General features: G+C 40.2%; 1 protein-coding gene across 2 annotated transcripts in view; it reads left to right on the top strand.

Annotated features, from left to right (window-relative positions):
* Window positions 1-17,973, top strand: part of chrna7a (cholinergic receptor, nicotinic, alpha 7a (neuronal)) — a 34,863-nt gene that overhangs the window by 11,887 nt on the left and 5,003 nt on the right. The window contains exons 4-7 of one of the 2 annotated variants that reach the window (XM_030414215.1): window positions 3,584-3,693; window positions 6,114-6,193; window positions 10,919-11,086; window positions 11,164-11,358. In XM_030414215.1, coding sequence (XP_030270075.1) covers window positions 3,584-3,693; window positions 6,114-6,193; window positions 10,919-11,086; window positions 11,164-11,358 — 553 coding nt within the window. Of the gene's footprint in view, window positions 1-3,583; window positions 3,694-6,113; window positions 6,194-6,240; window positions 6,318-10,918; window positions 11,087-11,163; window positions 11,359-17,973 lie in introns of both variants that reach the window. The other variant, XM_030414217.1, reaches the window with a different exon arrangement.

Below are 17,973 nucleotides of genomic sequence, written 5' to 3'. Positions count from 1 at the left end.
CATTAGTCTCAGGTTATAAAATCAATATGGACAAAACTGAAGTGATGGCAGTAGGGAAACATAAAAACATGACACAAGAATCTTTTAAGTGGACAATCAGTATCAAATACTTAGGAATGCATAATAAGTCACAATAAGCAACAGATATATGAAGATAATTTCATTCCACTGCTCAGTAATATGAAATCAGATCTGAATAAATGGATGAACCTTCCAATAAACTTTACGGGAAGAATCAATTTATTTAAAATGACATGGCTTGCAAAATTCTTTTTTCGTATTTTCAACAGTACCAATGACTCCCCCTAAAATATTTTTCAATAAAGCTTATTCTATCATTACAGACTTTATATGGGGGAAGAAAAACCATAGAATTAAAAGGAAAGCTCTATATATTTAGCTTCCTGGACTTAGAACTATATTATCTTGCTTCTCAAGCATTTTACTTACGTCATATAGTCAAAAACACAACTAAGGAGCCATGGATCCAAGTGGAAAATGCACAAGTTTATCCTCAAAACCTTTTGTTGTATATATTCTCAAATGATAAAACCAGCTCTGTTAATTTTGTAGGAAGAACTTTAGCAACAACATGGAGAAAAATGAAAGGTATTCTGAGTGAGTCAATATCAGTCCCCAAAAATATTTCTTTATGGAACAATCCTGGGATAGCTCTTCAAAATGTACCATTAAGCTGGTCTACATGGAGAGATAGCAGGATAGAAACTGTAAATGATTTAATGCATGGAAACAAACTCAGTTCATGGGCTGATCTGCAAAAGAAATGTTGTTTGTCTAATAGAGAATTTCTTAGGTATATGCAACTCAGAAGCATATTTCAAACTTTGGATTTACAGTCATTTGGACAGCAGAGTAATTTAGAAGAAGTTATATTTGATTCAGAATCAGGTGATCATTTAACAGGTAAAGTCTGCAGGCTCTTGTAGAAATCGTACTCTGTAGATAATTTGTTACAGTCAAGAATACATTTGTGGAACCAAGATTTAAAACGAGAGGATACTGATGTAAGATGGAGGGATTGTTGGAATTTAACAAAAGATATTACTGTTAATGAGAATCTACGTTTGATTCAATATAAGATAATGTACAGAACCTACTTCACAGGGGATAAAGTGCATAAATATAATCCACACATATTGGGAGACTGCTTTAAATGTGGAACTTCAGATTCATTAATCCATGCTTTTTGGCACTGCAGCAAAATTCAGAGGATCTGGGTTAATATAGACAATTGGCTATCAGACATATTTAAGGTCAGATTTAACTTTAATCCATCAGTTTGTATACTTCAAGATATGTCTCAGGACACAGCAAGGCACCCATTGAGTTGGATTATTGTTTTTTCATCAATCGTATTAAAGAAACTGATCCTCAAACATTGGAAATCCACACACCCTCCCACATTATTACACTGGAAAAGAGAAATGTCTTATTATTTGAACATCGCCATGGAAAAGAATAAATCAACTCAATTTGAAATCATATGGGCGAAAGTATTACAGGCACTGAGTACTTAGCCCGAATATTTTGGGGGTGACATGATTTTTATTTATTCAGTCCTTTGGTTTCAATAATTAATCAATTTATTTATTTCTATTTATCTATTTATTTTCCCCTCTTGAGACGTGGGTGTTCCATAAAGAGGAATGATATTTGGCTGTATTTCTGTATTGAAGGTCTAGATGATGATACTGATATTGAACTTATGTGTTGGATATGTGGAGCAATCGTGGTGTGTTTTTGTTTGGTTTTGTTTATTTTTATTTTATTTTTGGCTTGGCCTTTATGTCTTGTTTTGTTCTGTCGTCAAGACCGTGGGTGTTTGTCTTGACTTGTATGTATTGAAAAATCTAAATAAAATCGTATAAAAAAAAAAGGGAAAATGTTCGACTGTTGTGCCATGGGCAAACAAGCTAGCTGGCCAGAGACAATCTTGAAATGTTCTGGAAGCGGCAATTACAGGAGTATTTTTGGACCTCACTGCTTCCCAGAGATCCAGTGTCGCCTGTGTAACATCAGTCAGTTGTCAGTTTGCAGCTTTGCCACGCCTACATAACAACACCACATGAAAGCTATTTGCACCTTTCTTTAAAGTTTCGTCGTCCGCTGTTTTCGGCCTTTTCTTTGTTTGCTCGACCATGACCGTATACAGTAACGTTAACTGTTTACTCCCAAAACAAGCAGAGACCAGGGCAAAACATACTGTTGTGTCACGCGCTAACCACCTCCTCTCTCTGGCCAACCGACCTCTGCTGGGTGAACGCGTCACCAACTTTTGAGCTGCTTGTGATATTTTCCAAGAAAGTTGCCACCGACCCCCAGTGTACATCTCTGGTATTACAGCAGATGTAAGGGCTTTCATGAGGCTCAGTCATCGTTGTGTTACCTTATTCGACCATACACAGTGACTGAACAGATATTTATTTACATGAAAATCTTTTATTTATTTTCATAAGCCAGTCCAGTACAGCTGCCCAGACTGAAATATTTCGACATCAAACTGACGGATTGCCTTGAACCCTTTTACAAACATTCATGGTCTCTGCGAAATACGGGGATTCTCACGACTTCACTGACCCTTTGACTTCTGCTGAACCACCAGCAGGTCAACATGTTCACATATGAAAATAGCTCGATATCTTCCCAATGGATGGTCACAAACACAATGTATGCCAGTGTCTTTGTTGATCTCTTGACTTTCCCTCTTGCACCACCAGCAGTCAGTGTGTTCACATATTTGGTAAATAGCTCGATATCTGCCAAACAGATTGTCACAAGCACCATCTCAGTGCATCCCAGTTTATTTGATGATCTCTTGACTCTTCCCTCTTTGCCGTCTGCAGCTTGACATATTTGGTTAAAAGGGAAATGTCTCATGAACGGATTGTCCTGACATTTCCCTCAAACATTCGTGCCCCCCTCAGGCTGAACTGTTACAACTTTGGTGATCCCTTGACTTTTTCTCTCGTGTCGTGGAGGTCAAGATTCTAAATTGTACAGTCGTCGGTTACTTTATTTCATGACCACATACCTGCAGAACTAACAGCATTCACATCTACCTCAATCCACTTTGCATTCGGTGCTCATTATCAAACATTAGCATACTAAGCTAAGATGGTGACAGGGCAAACATACTTGCTAACTGTCATCACAGAGCTGCTGGTTGTAGATAAATTCCTCATCACTGTAATCTGCTACAGGGAAGTCATGGTACCAACCATCTGGGATGTGTTGATCAACACCTGTTTAAACCTGTGGCTGATTTATGAGTTGTGTCTGACTGTCGTCAGATCAGATCCAGGACTCTACACTTCACACTGTTTGAACTGTTCCCTGCGAATATAAACATTGTTTTCCTCCCCAGCATCACTGAAACCTGGCTCAGAGATTCACTGCATAATGTTCTTCACAGCTGCTGCCACACATTCATTATTATCTCATTGTAGGAGCAGCCACAGAGACACACCAGGGTTCAGCTCCCAGACAAGTTTTTCCAAAGTGAAGATGCAAGTTTATATGTATGTGCGATATGAGAATACATTATGTTTTGTGTTTCCCGCAGCACTGGAATGATTATTACCTCCAGTGGAATGAGTCAAAATATCCAGGTGTGACCAATGTGAGATTTCCCGACAATCTCATTTGGAAGCCGGACATTCTGCTGTACAACAGGTAGGCATTGTGAGGACAGACCTGCTGGGTGCTGCAGTGTAATTGGATATGCATGGTGTCAGGCTCAGCTGGCACGTATTGTCCTCCACACAGTGTGACAAGGGGGATCGAGGAGGGATGATTCAAATCTGGGTGTTTGGCTTCTAAAAAAACGAGATTGTTATCTAGTGACTGAATGTAATATACTGCTGCACACCACAGGTCTGATCTGACAACTCTGACACATGAAGGGTTATTTGTTTTGGCTCTGTAATATACAAGAAATATGTATATTTCTCTATTGTGAATAACACCGGGCCTCATGCAAGAACCACCCCACCTAAAGAGTTTTATCTTTGGTATGAATAAAACATACCAGTGGTATGTACCTCTCCAACAGGTCATGTAACTGTAAAAACGTCTGTCACTTAATAATTAAATACCTTATGAATGATTTTAAATGTCTAAATACAGTTAATACTTTAATATGTAAATATATACTGAATTTAAATAAAATTTTAAAATTTAATATTTAAACTATTTCCCATTTTCAAGAGTTTGTCCAAATTTGAGCTTTGGTGTTTTATTTTATGTTTTTATGGTCCACTAACTCCACGACTGATAAAGACATACAGGTTATGTGTTTATCTCATTTCTGACACCCTGTGATGTCTCTATGTTCTTCTCTTTGCTCTTGGGCACCATTTTTGGTGACAAAACTGACAGCAAGTGGAGCAGAATAGGTAGCCTTACATAGCAATTTGATAATAGAGGACGACATCACAAAAAGTCAGACAGAGAAAGATTAAAGATTTGAATGTAAATAACAACATTTAAAAAGAATAAAAGGGATTTTAAAAGACATTAGTCATAAAAAAAAAACATTGACTTTGAGAAGAGGGAAGAGCTGCAGAAATGGTCACTTGTTCCTGGATTTTAGGACTCATTCCTCCAGCCCTCAATGAAAAAAGGGGCATTGATTGGATTGAATGTTCAGCTCTCATGATCCGGGGATCAGGTGGCACTCATCACGTTTAAAACAAGTGACTTAGGACGAGTTTGTGCTGAGAGAGGATTTGCTGAATCTGACTCGGAAAACCTAAATTTAAGTAAGACTTATAAAACTGAAATGTTCTTGCATGAGGCTCATTGCATTAACTTTTAACTTTATTAAATCTTTACAGTTTGTTGTTGGGTTACTTGTACTAAAGTCGCCACTAACATCCAGTTCTTCCTTGAAAACACACATCATGAGCCTGATTTAAATTTAAAGCCTGTTTTTAGATCTCAAATCAGTGAAAATTGATAAAACAGTATTCTGGCATGGTGCACTGGTTTCAAATGACAGCATAAATTATCCCACAAACACAAACAGTTGGCAACTGTTATATTTGCTTCTAAGCAACAGCTTTATTTTCCACCGGTGTGGAAAACTGTTTTATCTGTCCACAACATGAAAGCCACCAGAATGAAATAAACAAAATCAGGTGGCTTCGTGTCAGAATGTTCTGGAACATTCAGATCTGCACAGCATCAGACTGCATGTTGACACCAGACTTCCTGCAGAGAGAAGGAAATGAAACGGTCGATGACCCTCAATATTCCACAAAACACATTTATTTTGGAACAAAAACTTGGACATCTTTCATTTTCAGAGCTAAGCCTGTATGTTGGGTACAAGAGCTACATGATCAATATGCACAGGGTGAATGATTGTTTTTGTTAAAGAGAAAGTTTTAATTTGTGTGAATGAAACAGTGATGCTCTGATACAGCTGGTCCTGTCAGGTGAGCTAGTGTTCAGGCAGTAACGTTACACTTTAGGGTTAGTGGAGTTCTGCGGTGTAAATGTATGCAGCAGAGCATCGGCTTGTCTTTGTAGCAATAAATCATTTAGACAAATGAATAAACTTGTATTAAAAAGATGGGAGAAAGAGCATTTTATTATATGTCCCTAATGGAAAATGCTTTAGAGATCACCATTAATCAATCTCTAAAAGAAAGATCTGAACAAATCACATTAGAGGCACTCTACCCCCCCAACGACTAATGAGGGGAAAAGCATTGCTCTTCATTTGTCATTGTCCCTCCGAGTCGGCCCTGATACCAGACAGACGCTGCTGCAAGTTACGCTTTTACTCTCTGTTTGAAGCAACACTTTCAACTTCAGTTCAACCGTGCTTCAACCTCTGGGGAGTTCATTTAGAGGCAGTGAATTGTGGGTAACGGGGGAGAATGAGGGTAACCACTGAATAACCATCTCCGGGGAATTGTTGCATCAGTTGTGCCTTCTTGCGTGCTGCATACCTGCTGCAATAATGACTCAGAGAAACACCCTAATACTCTAATGTGCTTTATCTACATTTGTGTGCCGTCCTTTTGTGTGCTTTGGCTGCAGATGACTCACCACTAAGTACTAACACAGCTCCGTGTTGTCCGCAGTGCTGATGAAAGATTTGATGCTACTTTCCACACCAACATTTTGGTCAACTCGTCAGGCTGCTGTTCCTACTTACCTCCAGGTAAGAGTCAGAGTACTGCCGCTAATGCAGCTCCATGTTGTCCGCAGTGCTAATGAAAGATTACCCGCTTTCCACACCAACGTTATTGTCAACTCGTCAGGCTACGTTTCCTACGTACCTCCAGGTAAGAGTCTCAGGTAGCTTCACACTTCACAGCCCCGTCACCAGGATAACATATTGGGTGTTAACGTTGTGGCAAACCACTGATACGTTCATGTGTGTTAATGTCATAGGCTCAGATCTGACAGTCCTATAAAACCATATCATGTTCATATTAAATGTTTATGACCCAACTGTCATGTCAGGAGGTGGAGGGGATGGTGGTGGAGCCAGTGATGCAGTTTGAATCAGCGTTGTAACATCTGTAAGTGTGACGCCTCTTGATGTTTTCAAGGAGACATCAGAACATTTCCCGGCTGTTCTGTACTGACCCACACAGATACAGTATTTGTAAGACAGAACTTAAAATCTTTGCCTCACACCGACCAAGTGTTTGTCTGTGTTGTCACAAGACAGTTTAGGTGATGAGGTTTCACTCTACCATCACACAAAAACAGATGTTAACTCGTGCGAAATGTCAATTGTTGGCTGACACCTGATTTACAAAGCTTCATTTATATAAGCAGCATAAAAACACTGTATTTGAAATGAAATCATAATTAATTAACACATAACTAACGCCTGTAAACTCACTCCACCTCCCCCTGGAGCCCAGTGATTGTAATGAACTGCAAGAGATCAGTAACTTCAGGACTCTGGATGGCTGCAGACTTTGTCCAGCTCCATGAAAATAAAACTGACAAACATTATGTCTCCTCATTTTGGCTCATTGGTCACTGCTGTGGAATCACAAGTTAAGCATCTTGGTCTTATTTTTGATTCTGAGAACGTATATAAAGTATTTACAATATGGTCACCGTATTGTCACTATTTCCTTTTTGCGCTCTTCTATTTGTCCCTTTTTTTGATTTTGTGTTTTGCCGTGTGTGCTGTAAAGCACGTTGGATCGAGTGTGTTGTATCACTGCTGTATACAGTAAATACAGTTAATGTTGGAGTATGGAGCGTCTGTGGCAGTCAGGTGTCTCTGCTGTAAACTTTACACAGCTGCTGTAGCAACTCCGTTGATCAGTCGTAGAGTTTTGACAGAAAACAATGCACAGACACCTGATTTAAAAAACAGCAAAATACAGTGTATTTGTGGAGGATGTAAGTGTAATCAGCAATGTGTGAACTCATGTGGAAGTGGCCTGATCATAACAGCTCCATACTCCAGCTTTAACTGTAACAGGAAACAAGACTAGCTCCAGAATCTCAGCCGCTCTGCCTCTTGGTTTTTTCCAATTGCAACTGCAATCATGGCAACACTAAAATGTAATCTGTGAGGAGGCCCAATGTTCAATTCACCTTTTAAACACCGGGCCTCTTCTATGTAAATCTACTCTGACAGACGTTAGTTGGGCCTCCAAGATGTCGGAGTGACAAATGAACACTCTTTGGGTGCTGGTTTGTATTTAACTCCTGCCAGGAACTCATTCTGGTCAGTAAATATTCTGTAGCCTTCTTCTTCTTCTTCTTCTTCTTCTTCTTCTTCTCCTTCCTTCTTCTTCTTGACGAAAGCAGGACTGACGTGGGGAAGCCAAGGACATTAGATCAAATCTGGACACAGCATTTAATATGACAGCTGCTCAGTGCCGTTTTGAAGCATTCTTTCACAATGTTAGCTTGAAGGAAAAAAGTGTTTTTGGGCCATCGTGCATCATGTGACGATGTAACACAGTTCGGCCACTTCCAAAACTACCTTCAAAGCCTGTGTTCTTCTTCTTCTTTGCTTTTTTTAGCAGGTTGTAATTCCAACTTTTAGGTGCATACCGCCACCTCCTGTACCGGAGCATGTAGGATACAATCCAGTTTACAATAGACTATAAAAAAATATGATCAAAAAACTATTACACTCATGTGATCAAATAATAAGACAGGTGTACACAAGAAAGGTCGGGAAAATGGACAAAGACAAGAAGTGGAAAGTAAAACATGACAGGAAATCACAAAGCAGGAAACCCGAATCATGGCACAACCCCAGAACTGTTCTGGTCTATTAGGGACAGCAGCTGGATGTAAACGTCTCCACTCTCACCACGTCTTCTTACTCTAATGAAGACAAAACATTGGCTGCTGCAGCTTATTAACCAAGCTGCGTGCTCCACATCCAGCCTCAGGTTTAAGCCTCGACTTCATCCTTTCTGTGCAGCAGTCAGCCATATCCAACAAAAATCCTTGATCCCCCAGCACAAACCCCCTCATCATCTACTCCCTGTTATAGTTTATATCAAAGTATTTGCTTAATGTATCAGAGGAGGATGATTATAATGTGGTATCAGCATTGTATCGTGGTTTAATTAAAGTCTGAATCATCTTTTTAAGAAAAAAATCGACTTAATTTGCCCAAAGAAAAGGTTTCCAGCTCCTGCCATTCCCTCAAAATATGCAGGCGGATTTATTATTTAATAAGATTATAGTCAGAGAGCTCCCACTATAATACTGTATACATATGATAAACTGTGTAAACATTATGCTGTATTTTCTTTGGGGGATTTTCACTTAGCTGGACAACAACAGCTGCAGCAGAGGAGCTTTGAATGCTTTCCCGAAAGCTATTAGCTCAATCCTGAGAGGCTTGTTTTCTGTTGCTGCGGTTTTTAGCTTTCATTAAATCGTGTGCTTCTTCTTTCAGCCTTAGCTTTTTATTTATTTATTTATTTTTTATTTAATGTTTTGGCAGAAATCCTGCTGACTGACTTTCTTTTATAACTTCAGGGTTTTTTGCTTAAGAAATACTGTAGTTTGGTGTTTTGTGGACATATACTCTTTCACTTTCTTGTTGAGGGTTATATAAGATGATTGGCAACGTCATGTCGATAAACTTGATATGACATTCCAACTAGCAGTCGTTCATTAGCATTAAATCTGGAAACAGGTGAAAGAGGGATCCAGCTCTGTATAGAATATAGAATATCAGTGTTCTACGTTTATGCAATCAAACGACTTGTTTAATTCAACTCATACTTAAATGCTGAAGAGGTCAATTCAGTGACTCCCAAAACGACATATATCACTGTTCACCGAACAGCATGAACGCTGCAGCGTACCAGCTCAGGGTATCATCACGTGTTCACAGTCTGGTTATGTTTAGGCACTAAACTATCTGGTAAGGTTTAGAAAAACATCATGATTTGGGTTAAAATAACTACGTTTGTGTCTTCTCACTTAACTCATGTCTCCCGGTTGAAGGTCTTGTGTTTGTCCTCTTCCCAGTGCATACCCTGTCGCTCTATATACTCTTGACCTGACTTCCTCCTTTGCTGCCATTAGAATTACTGTAGCCACTATAGGTTGCGGCCTAACAAGAAATGTAAATATGGGTTGCTGCTTTCACAATGTAAGAGCAAGAATTAAAGCTGGTATCAAAGACGAGACATCAGCAGCACTAAAGATTTTTCACTTCTTATACAGTCTTGCAGAGTGGTGCACTAAGAACAGTTTATGGCTCAACATCAGCAAAACCAACGAGCTGATTGTTGATTTTAGAAAGAAGGAGGCAAAGACCCACACTCTGTCTACATCAGTGGAGCTGAGGTGGAGCACGAGACCAGTGTCAGGTTCATGTGCAAATGAACACATCTACTTCTTATTAAGACGTCTAGATTCTGTAGCCAAACGCTCTTCAGCTTTTACAGATGAGCATTAGTTGCTTTATGTTTAACCGACTGCTGGAAAGAAAGCCAGTTCAATGGTCCTATCCCAGTAATTTAATGTAGATACATGGATCCATCACTATCACTCTGTAAATGATTCTTTGAACAGTGATACACTTTTCTTGATCAAACCCCGACTGACCCACTACCCACACGGTGCAGTCTTAGAAACTGTCTGTACACAAACACATGCATGAAGCAGATGGCCTCCTGCTCTCCCTGACCGGCTCTTCCTCTCCCTTTATCTCCCGGATGACGCGGTGGCCTGCCTCGCCACGGCATCTTGATCAATACCAGCATAAATAGCTCCATCATTGAATTTCTTCTGGATTGATTGGCTCTGTCACACGCAAATTGCCTCTCAACTTTGGTCCAAATCAACCCACATTGGCACAAAATAGTCATTCGCTGCTTGAGCTCAACACCAGATGTGATAAATGAGGGAAAGTGTATTCAGATTTGACCGTCTGAATCATTTCATCTTCCTGATGTCTTGTCTTTGTCCCTGCAGTTCATTGCAGCAGGTCTATTCATCAGCTCCCCATCTCCAGTCATTCCCCGCTGAGGTTTATCATCTTCATGGCACAGAGGGAGAGGACAGATCTTGTTTACTGCTGACGTCTCATATCTTTCTTAAAAATGGATGGGAATTAGTTTGGAGCCTGCCTCTCCTGAAGAATCACTGGCAAACTTTCATCTCATTGTCAACTGGACTTTGTCCTCTTGTTAGGATGGATGGCACTTGGACCCCCTGTCTTGCAGAGTAAAACCTCTCCAGCTGTCATTTCTCTTTTTTCCTCCATGTGCCTCCTTTATTCCGGAGTAATTGACTGAGCTCTCCATCAGTGCTCCAGATATCACTCCATCTGTTTCTGTCGCTCTCTCTCCCTCCTGCAGGGGAAGCACAGTAAATATCAAAGGACGTGTTTCTGTGATCCGTCTCAGACTGTTTATGTTTCTCACCTCAACAGGGATCTTCAAGAGCACCTGTCACATCGATGTGCGCTGGTTCCCCTTTGACGTCCAGAAATGTGACCTGAAGTTTGGCTCCTGGACGTACGGGGGCTGGTCTCTGGACCTGAAGATGCTGGAGGCGGATATCACTGGCTACATCGCCAACGGAGAGTGGGATCTCGTCGGTAAGCCATAGCTGTGAAGGGCTTTATTACTGCCATGTGTGAATGTTTCAAATGAGAGTTTTGGTTTTGTCTGCCAGAGGTCCCAGGTCAGATGAACGAGCGCTTCTACGACTGCTGTCCGGAGCCGTACCCCGACGTCACCTTCACCGTGGTGATGCGGAGACGAACCCTCTACTACGGCCTCAACCTGCTCATCCCCTGTGTCCTGATCTCCACTCTGGCTCTGCTCGTCTTCCTGCTGCCGGCTGACTCTGGAGAAAAAATCTCACTGGGTTAGGACTTACATTAACCATACCTTACCATAACCATAATGAATGCTTGCCTAAACCGAAGGTTAACCACTGAACGAAAAATCAGTGTCACTTGGTTAGGTTTAGAAATAAACACCATGATTTTGGTTCTAATCACTACGTTCTTCTTACGATTGATGGGCAGTAACACATTACTCAGTAATATATTATGGGATGTTATAACTTTTCCCTGTAACAGGTAGTGTAAGGGATTACAATTTGGTGAACACAGTGTTACTGCGTTGCTGGAATCTGAATCCGTTTTTCATCTGACGACGACATAAATGCACTGCAGGTCACGTCTGACTGAGACAACTGCAGGTTGTCTCAGTCAGACAACACTGGGGTCTGTTGCAGACTTTGTGTGAGCAGCAAACGCTTTCAAGCACAAAAGAAATACATGTAAATTATTGAAGCATCTGATACAGCAGCACCCAAATGTCACACTTGTCGAAAAAACGCACTGGTGCTGATAATAAGACTATGGCCAGTGAAGCAGCAATAACTCCGGCTAAAGAACAGAAACTGGATCTCAGAGCAGGACACGTTGTGGACAGACTTCAAGTGGACAAGATCTAACGAAGCTCTTATAAAAGCTTGTGTAAAATTAATATGGTGATATAATGAGAAACTTAACTAATTACTTTCGATACCAAGTAATAAGTGTAATGCTGCTGCTTTTTAATGGAGTAACAAGTAAAGAGCTAATTTAAAGAGTAACTTTCCCAACACTGCTGAACCGTAACCGCACTGCTGACCCACAAATCAGTGACAAACCCGCACACAAAAACACACACACAAAAACACACACACACACACACACACACACACACACACAAGCTACCACATCAAACATGTTGTACATCCCTTGTCAGGCCGTGCTTCATGATAAAAGTGTAAATTATCACCTTCACCATTGTTGGGAGCGAACTACTGCTAAGTAACCCTTTGTTGCGCCGGATGGTTTTTTACACTGAATCATTTGGAAAGGCGTCATTAGAAACAGTTTGGAGAAAGTGCAGGAACTTTGACTGAAGCATCGGAGGACAGCAGGAGAGAGCTAACATTAGCGGAGCAACTTGATAAATACAATCTTACTGAAGTCGGTCCGGAGACCAGTGAAAACATCTTTTGCATGGAGAAAGTCTTCCGTGCCTTTCTTTGCCCTTCTTTCAATGAAATACTTTCACAGATCAGATATCTCTGCTGTAGCTCCACGCCAGCCGCCATTGTTGTTGTCAAACAAACAGCTGCTCCTCTCGCTCGTCGTCACACCTCAACCACGCCTAGTGTTTGAGGTGATACAATCCGAAAGTCATACAGTGCAATGATATGGTGATGGATGTAGGGAGCTCTTTTCAAAATCTGCCACAAATGTGTTTGATTATGTTGAGATGTGCAAAGGTCAGAGCACATGACATCATCCTCACACTCATGAAACTATTCAGTGAGCCCTCCTGTCCTGTGACAGAAAGCTACTGCTAAATGTTAAAGAATTTAAACCCCACATACTTCCACCAAGGCTCCACTAAATTAGTTATTTAATTTGATCCTCAGGTGGAGCTGGATCTGCATCAGTGTACGCAGAGTGATAAACATCACTGCATACATGTGCCAGATGTATTTGAATCACATTTTTTCATTTAAAAACACGCACCAGTTTGTGAGGAAATTGAAAAAAGGTTTCGAAACACCATCTCTCCCCGTGATCCGAACATGTTATCACTTAGATTTCATTTAAACTGTGTCAGCAGGCTTCCGAGATATCGAGCGCAGCAACAAACTGTGACCTGATAACATGACATCCATCCTGGAGGTGAAGATGCAGACCAACACTGCTGCTCCACAAAGTACAGCCTAAAAATGATCCTGATAGTTCAGTCAACACGCGAGAAGCTAAAAGTCTTCTCTCAATAAAAGCTGAACTTTCATAAGTAGGTCATATGTGTTGCAGGGCTTTTGTTCTCTCATATGTTGTATTTTAGTAACTTTTCCAATATTAATTATTCAAGAAAAAACAAGTTGGACTGCTGCTTCTGGCTATAATTTTGTTCACAAGTAACTGTGATATCATCACAGACCGTTTAATCCAGCAGCGAAGACGAGATGATGATGAGTTAACGTCTTCAGACAGCAGCTGTGACGAGACCGACGTGGAGTGATGTGGATGAGAAACGACTGAAATGTAGTTTTAAAGATAAGAAATGAACCAACAATTAGAGATGCACCAATCAGGATTTTTGGGGCCGATCACCGATCACCGAAAGCAGTAGTATCTGCCGATCCCGATATTGCTGATCACCGATCACAGCGTCAAATCCATAAATTCTTCTATATTGTTGTTTTGTGTAACTTTCATATATTTAATTAATGATTCTTCTTACACAACATTGACATTGCATTATTAAGTATAAAAATTAGGAGATGAGAAAGTATCATGAATTGAACACTGTTTTATTGCAGGCTGAGGCAATGTGCAATATTTCACACTCTAGAGACTCTCTTAGAGACAACTTGGACTCAGCTTACATAGAGTAACTGTAGCTTACTAGTGAGAATGCATGCAGTCAGGGTGGGAATTTCGTCATTTTAGGGGCAAGTCCATTTGGCCTTCACTTCACATGGATTATGTATAAAATTTTTTTTTACCAATATCAAGTTAATGTTACATTAGAAAACAGTTTTTTTTAAAGCGAAACTCTCGCCAAAAAGCAACCGAGGCTTTATTTGGGATTGAACATGAGTCATACCTTTGTGTAAAAGCATAATTAGGACGAAAGAGGCACTTTTGAGATTTACGGTAGTTTCGGTTTTGGGCACGTTCATTTTGAACGGGAGAGCTAGGGGCATGACAAGTTAAAAAACCTTATTTTTCATCAACTCTATGTACACAAACAATGTTCTCAATGCTCGTGTTCATGAGTAGAGACCCTAGTGATGCTACGAGCAAAGTTTCATGTTGTGTCGAGCCTTCTTAGTGTTCTAAAAATAGCGATTTTTATGCTAGCATGTCTTGCCCCTAGCTCTCCCGTTCAAAATTAACGTGCCCAAAACCGAAACTACGGTAAATCTTAAAAGTGCCTCTTTCGTCCTAATTATGCTTTTACATGAAGGTTTGACTCATATTCAATCCCAAATAAAGCCTTGGTTGCTTTTTGGCGAGAGTTTCGCTTTAAGTAGGGTTAGGGTTAGGTGATTTTTGTGACACCGCACTGAATATTAGTGTTATTGAATATTTCTTCCAATAGAAATTCCCCCAAATTATGGCAAAGCACATTTTTTCCACACAAAAAATTGTAGAATAACCAGCAGGAGACCACTGATGTGTGGAGTGATTTTGGTGGCACTACACTGAATAATAGTGAAGTTATTGAATATTTTTTGTAGTTTCTATTTTCGGTGTTGCACTTTGTAGACGGTCCCTGCGCCCTCATCTCACAAACGGCTGACCATACAGACCCAGAGGACCGCTGGTTTTGATAAAAAATACAGTTGTAGCTCGTTGTCTACCTTACATTGGTAGGAAAGACCCGTCGTTTGTGTTTTAACAAGGTTTCACTTATGAGTTATTGATCCGGTAAATTCGAATCTGTGAATATATTTCCAACTTTACCAAACTAAATCCTACCACATAAGTCAGTTATGTATCATGTCAAAACCGGCTGCGCTCGCTCGCTGTGCTGTAAGTTTCGTTCTTCTGTTTTGAGACGCTGCTGCTGTATGAGAGGCTTTCACGTGATATCATCGATGTGATGATGAGACTCCACCTGCGCGACCCGCAAACTCACTGAAGTTACTGTGAGTGACTACTGTGCACTCAGGTGGCTGTAATTCAAGGCAAGCCCATTACGCTGACCGGGCCAGTGGCACAAACATACAAAGTATGAGGTCAAGTGAATTGATAAAAACTAACAAGGACATTTGACACAAGACTTAATTAAAAACAAATAGATGTCAGAATTAAATGTTCACTATGAAGATTTGGGGAAGAAACTTTTAGAGAAATCTTCATTGACTGATTTTTTTAATGCCTAAACAAACTAAATAATCAAATGTCCTCGACTGAGAACACTGTTTTCTGTCCATCTGTTCAGATTTGTATTTGCAGTGTTTCCTGGTCCTGTCAGCTCATCTTACATTCTTCCTGAAGCTGCATTAAATTTAAATGATCGCGAGCCAAAGAACAGGTGCGTTTTGTTCCGCTGGCCCGCTTCTGTGCTTCTTGGCTGCTGCTGGGGAGATTATTTCACATTTGTAGTCCACATGAATCTGAAACACTCTATACATACTTCATGAGTCCTACAGGAGGATTTCAATGTCAAGTTTAGTTTGGCTGGCTGCCTTTTCTGCACATCAATGACCTGAAGCTCTCACTCAGCATTCAGTCAATACAAACGTACACATATCTCACTATACAGCCCAACGTCCATGTGTATTTTATATATTCGTCCTGCTTTGCTGGATAAAACTCATGTGCATTAGACTTTGTATCAAGTGTTGATGAGGTGACAGAGTTTACAGAAATCTATTTACTAGGGCTGGGTATCACCAGGTACCTCGCGATACAATACTATCACGATATTTTGCCCACGATAATGATAATATCACGATACAGCGATTCTGCGATAATCAATATATTGCAAGAAATTTCATCCACGATACATCACGATATCTGTGTCACTGAAGAAATTCAGAATTTATTGACTGCACTGAATCCATTTCACAGGAATTACAAAACATTGTCAATCAATTTCACATGAATGACAGCCAAGTAAACAAAGAGTATATTACACAGCGTCTCTTCTCAACACACACACTGACTACAACTATCATTAAATATCTATATGTGTGGGTTTCAGAGCTACTTAAACCATTTTTAAAATTTTATTTGGTTGTATACCTATGTTTGAATAAAGATACAGCTGTCCTCCGAAGAGGGGGGGTGGTGGTGGGCCAAAAAAAAAAAAAATGTATATATATATTTTTTCATTTTTAAATATCGATATTTGGCACCAGTGTATCGATAACATACCTCAAGACGAAATATCGCGATATATCGTAGTATCCATATTTTTGCACACCCCTACTATTTACTTCTAACTCTTCCTTCTCTATTGTTAATGTCACCATTACTGCAAAAATGACATCCTGAATGCTGCTGCACTGCAAAAACCCCAAATCTTATTAGGTAGATTTGCCTTGTTCGTTCACTGCCGCTTATCATCGCAGTACAGCACCAGCATCTCAGACCAAAACCCTCAATAAACTCATCAAACTATAACATCAGACAGTGCAGCTGATGTCTCACTAATGATGTTTTCAGAAACAGCTTTTAGTGGTCTATTTAGTCAGCCGCCATTTTGTGTCCTGCTGAAGAAAGGAAGGCTCCAGATCATACTGTAAAATTAGGCCGTGCTGCTCAAATATGAACCAATACTCTGTTACTTATCAACTGTGAATGAAGATTCTGTTACCACTTTGACTTTTTCTCGCTTAAAATGATTCAGAGCCATATTCAAATGTACTGCTTGGCTATAATATGAGAAAGTTTGTCAGCAGATGATTGTTTTGCCTCAAACAGAGCCCACCAAACTGCAAAAGTACGCATTACTGATCAAAATAGGAATCAAGATTCTGATGTTCCAAGGCCTCTCTCTTGCTTCGAAATCATATTTTGATGTCCTGTTGGCCATAATGTGAGAATATTACTCACCAGACAGCTCGCCAATCTCGTAGTGCTTTCATGTGGTGGCGAAATATTCGGAAAAACGGACTTCTTACTATGAAGACTCACATGAATGCCTCAACAACTCAGAGCAACAAATCAGAAAGTCAGAGAAAATGTTGGTACGGTTGCTGAGTTGACATCATATGACACTAAATCATGGCGAACGAAAGTAAACATTGGGTTGGTTGTAGACTTGATCTTCCGTTTCCTTTGCTCTGCCATGTCACTCATATACCAGAAGCATCTGTCAACGTGTTGTTTGAACGCTCTGAGCGCTCAAATGCAAAACATCGTCCACGTTGCTCCAAACATCCTGATGTGAACATGCTGAGGTCAGAAGATAGCGAAGACTGTCTGAGGAGCACATGAATGCAGCGTGATAAGAAAGGCACTGCTGATCGATTATGAATCAAGCATCCGTTAATATATAGCCTATTTCAAAATAGTAATGTTAGCAGGGACTCAAACTGACTGACATAAACACAGCTGCCCAGTCGACCAGAACAAAGAACAGAGAAGCTCAGGTCACAACCCCACAGAGACGCCACGATATCTTTACAAAGTGCTGTTAGCGGCCATATTGATGCTCAAAATGTCATATTTTACTCCAATCTTACACTGATGGACTGTTCACAAAAAGTAACGCTTTTCAAAGAATACAACCAGAAATTAATCAGATTATAATCAAATTAAATGTTCTTCATCCCGAGTGGTTTCAACACGGAGCGGATCTTTTCTATTAGCCGTCAATTTTTCGTCATCTGTTAGAAATTCATATCACAGCTCGTGTTTCTCCGGGGTAATCAGCCTTTTTATGGAAAACAATGATTTTTTCATTAATCCACTTCCTCTGTGGCCTCGTGAACTAA

This window comes from Sparus aurata, chromosome 4 (genome assembly GCF_900880675.1).
Source record: "Sparus aurata chromosome 4, fSpaAur1.1, whole genome shotgun sequence".
NCBI classification, from domain to species: domain Eukaryota; kingdom Metazoa; phylum Chordata; class Actinopteri; order Spariformes; family Sparidae; genus Sparus; species Sparus aurata.
The sequence above is the reverse complement of the archived record's forward strand: the minus strand, read 5'-3'. Positions and strand labels throughout refer to the sequence as shown.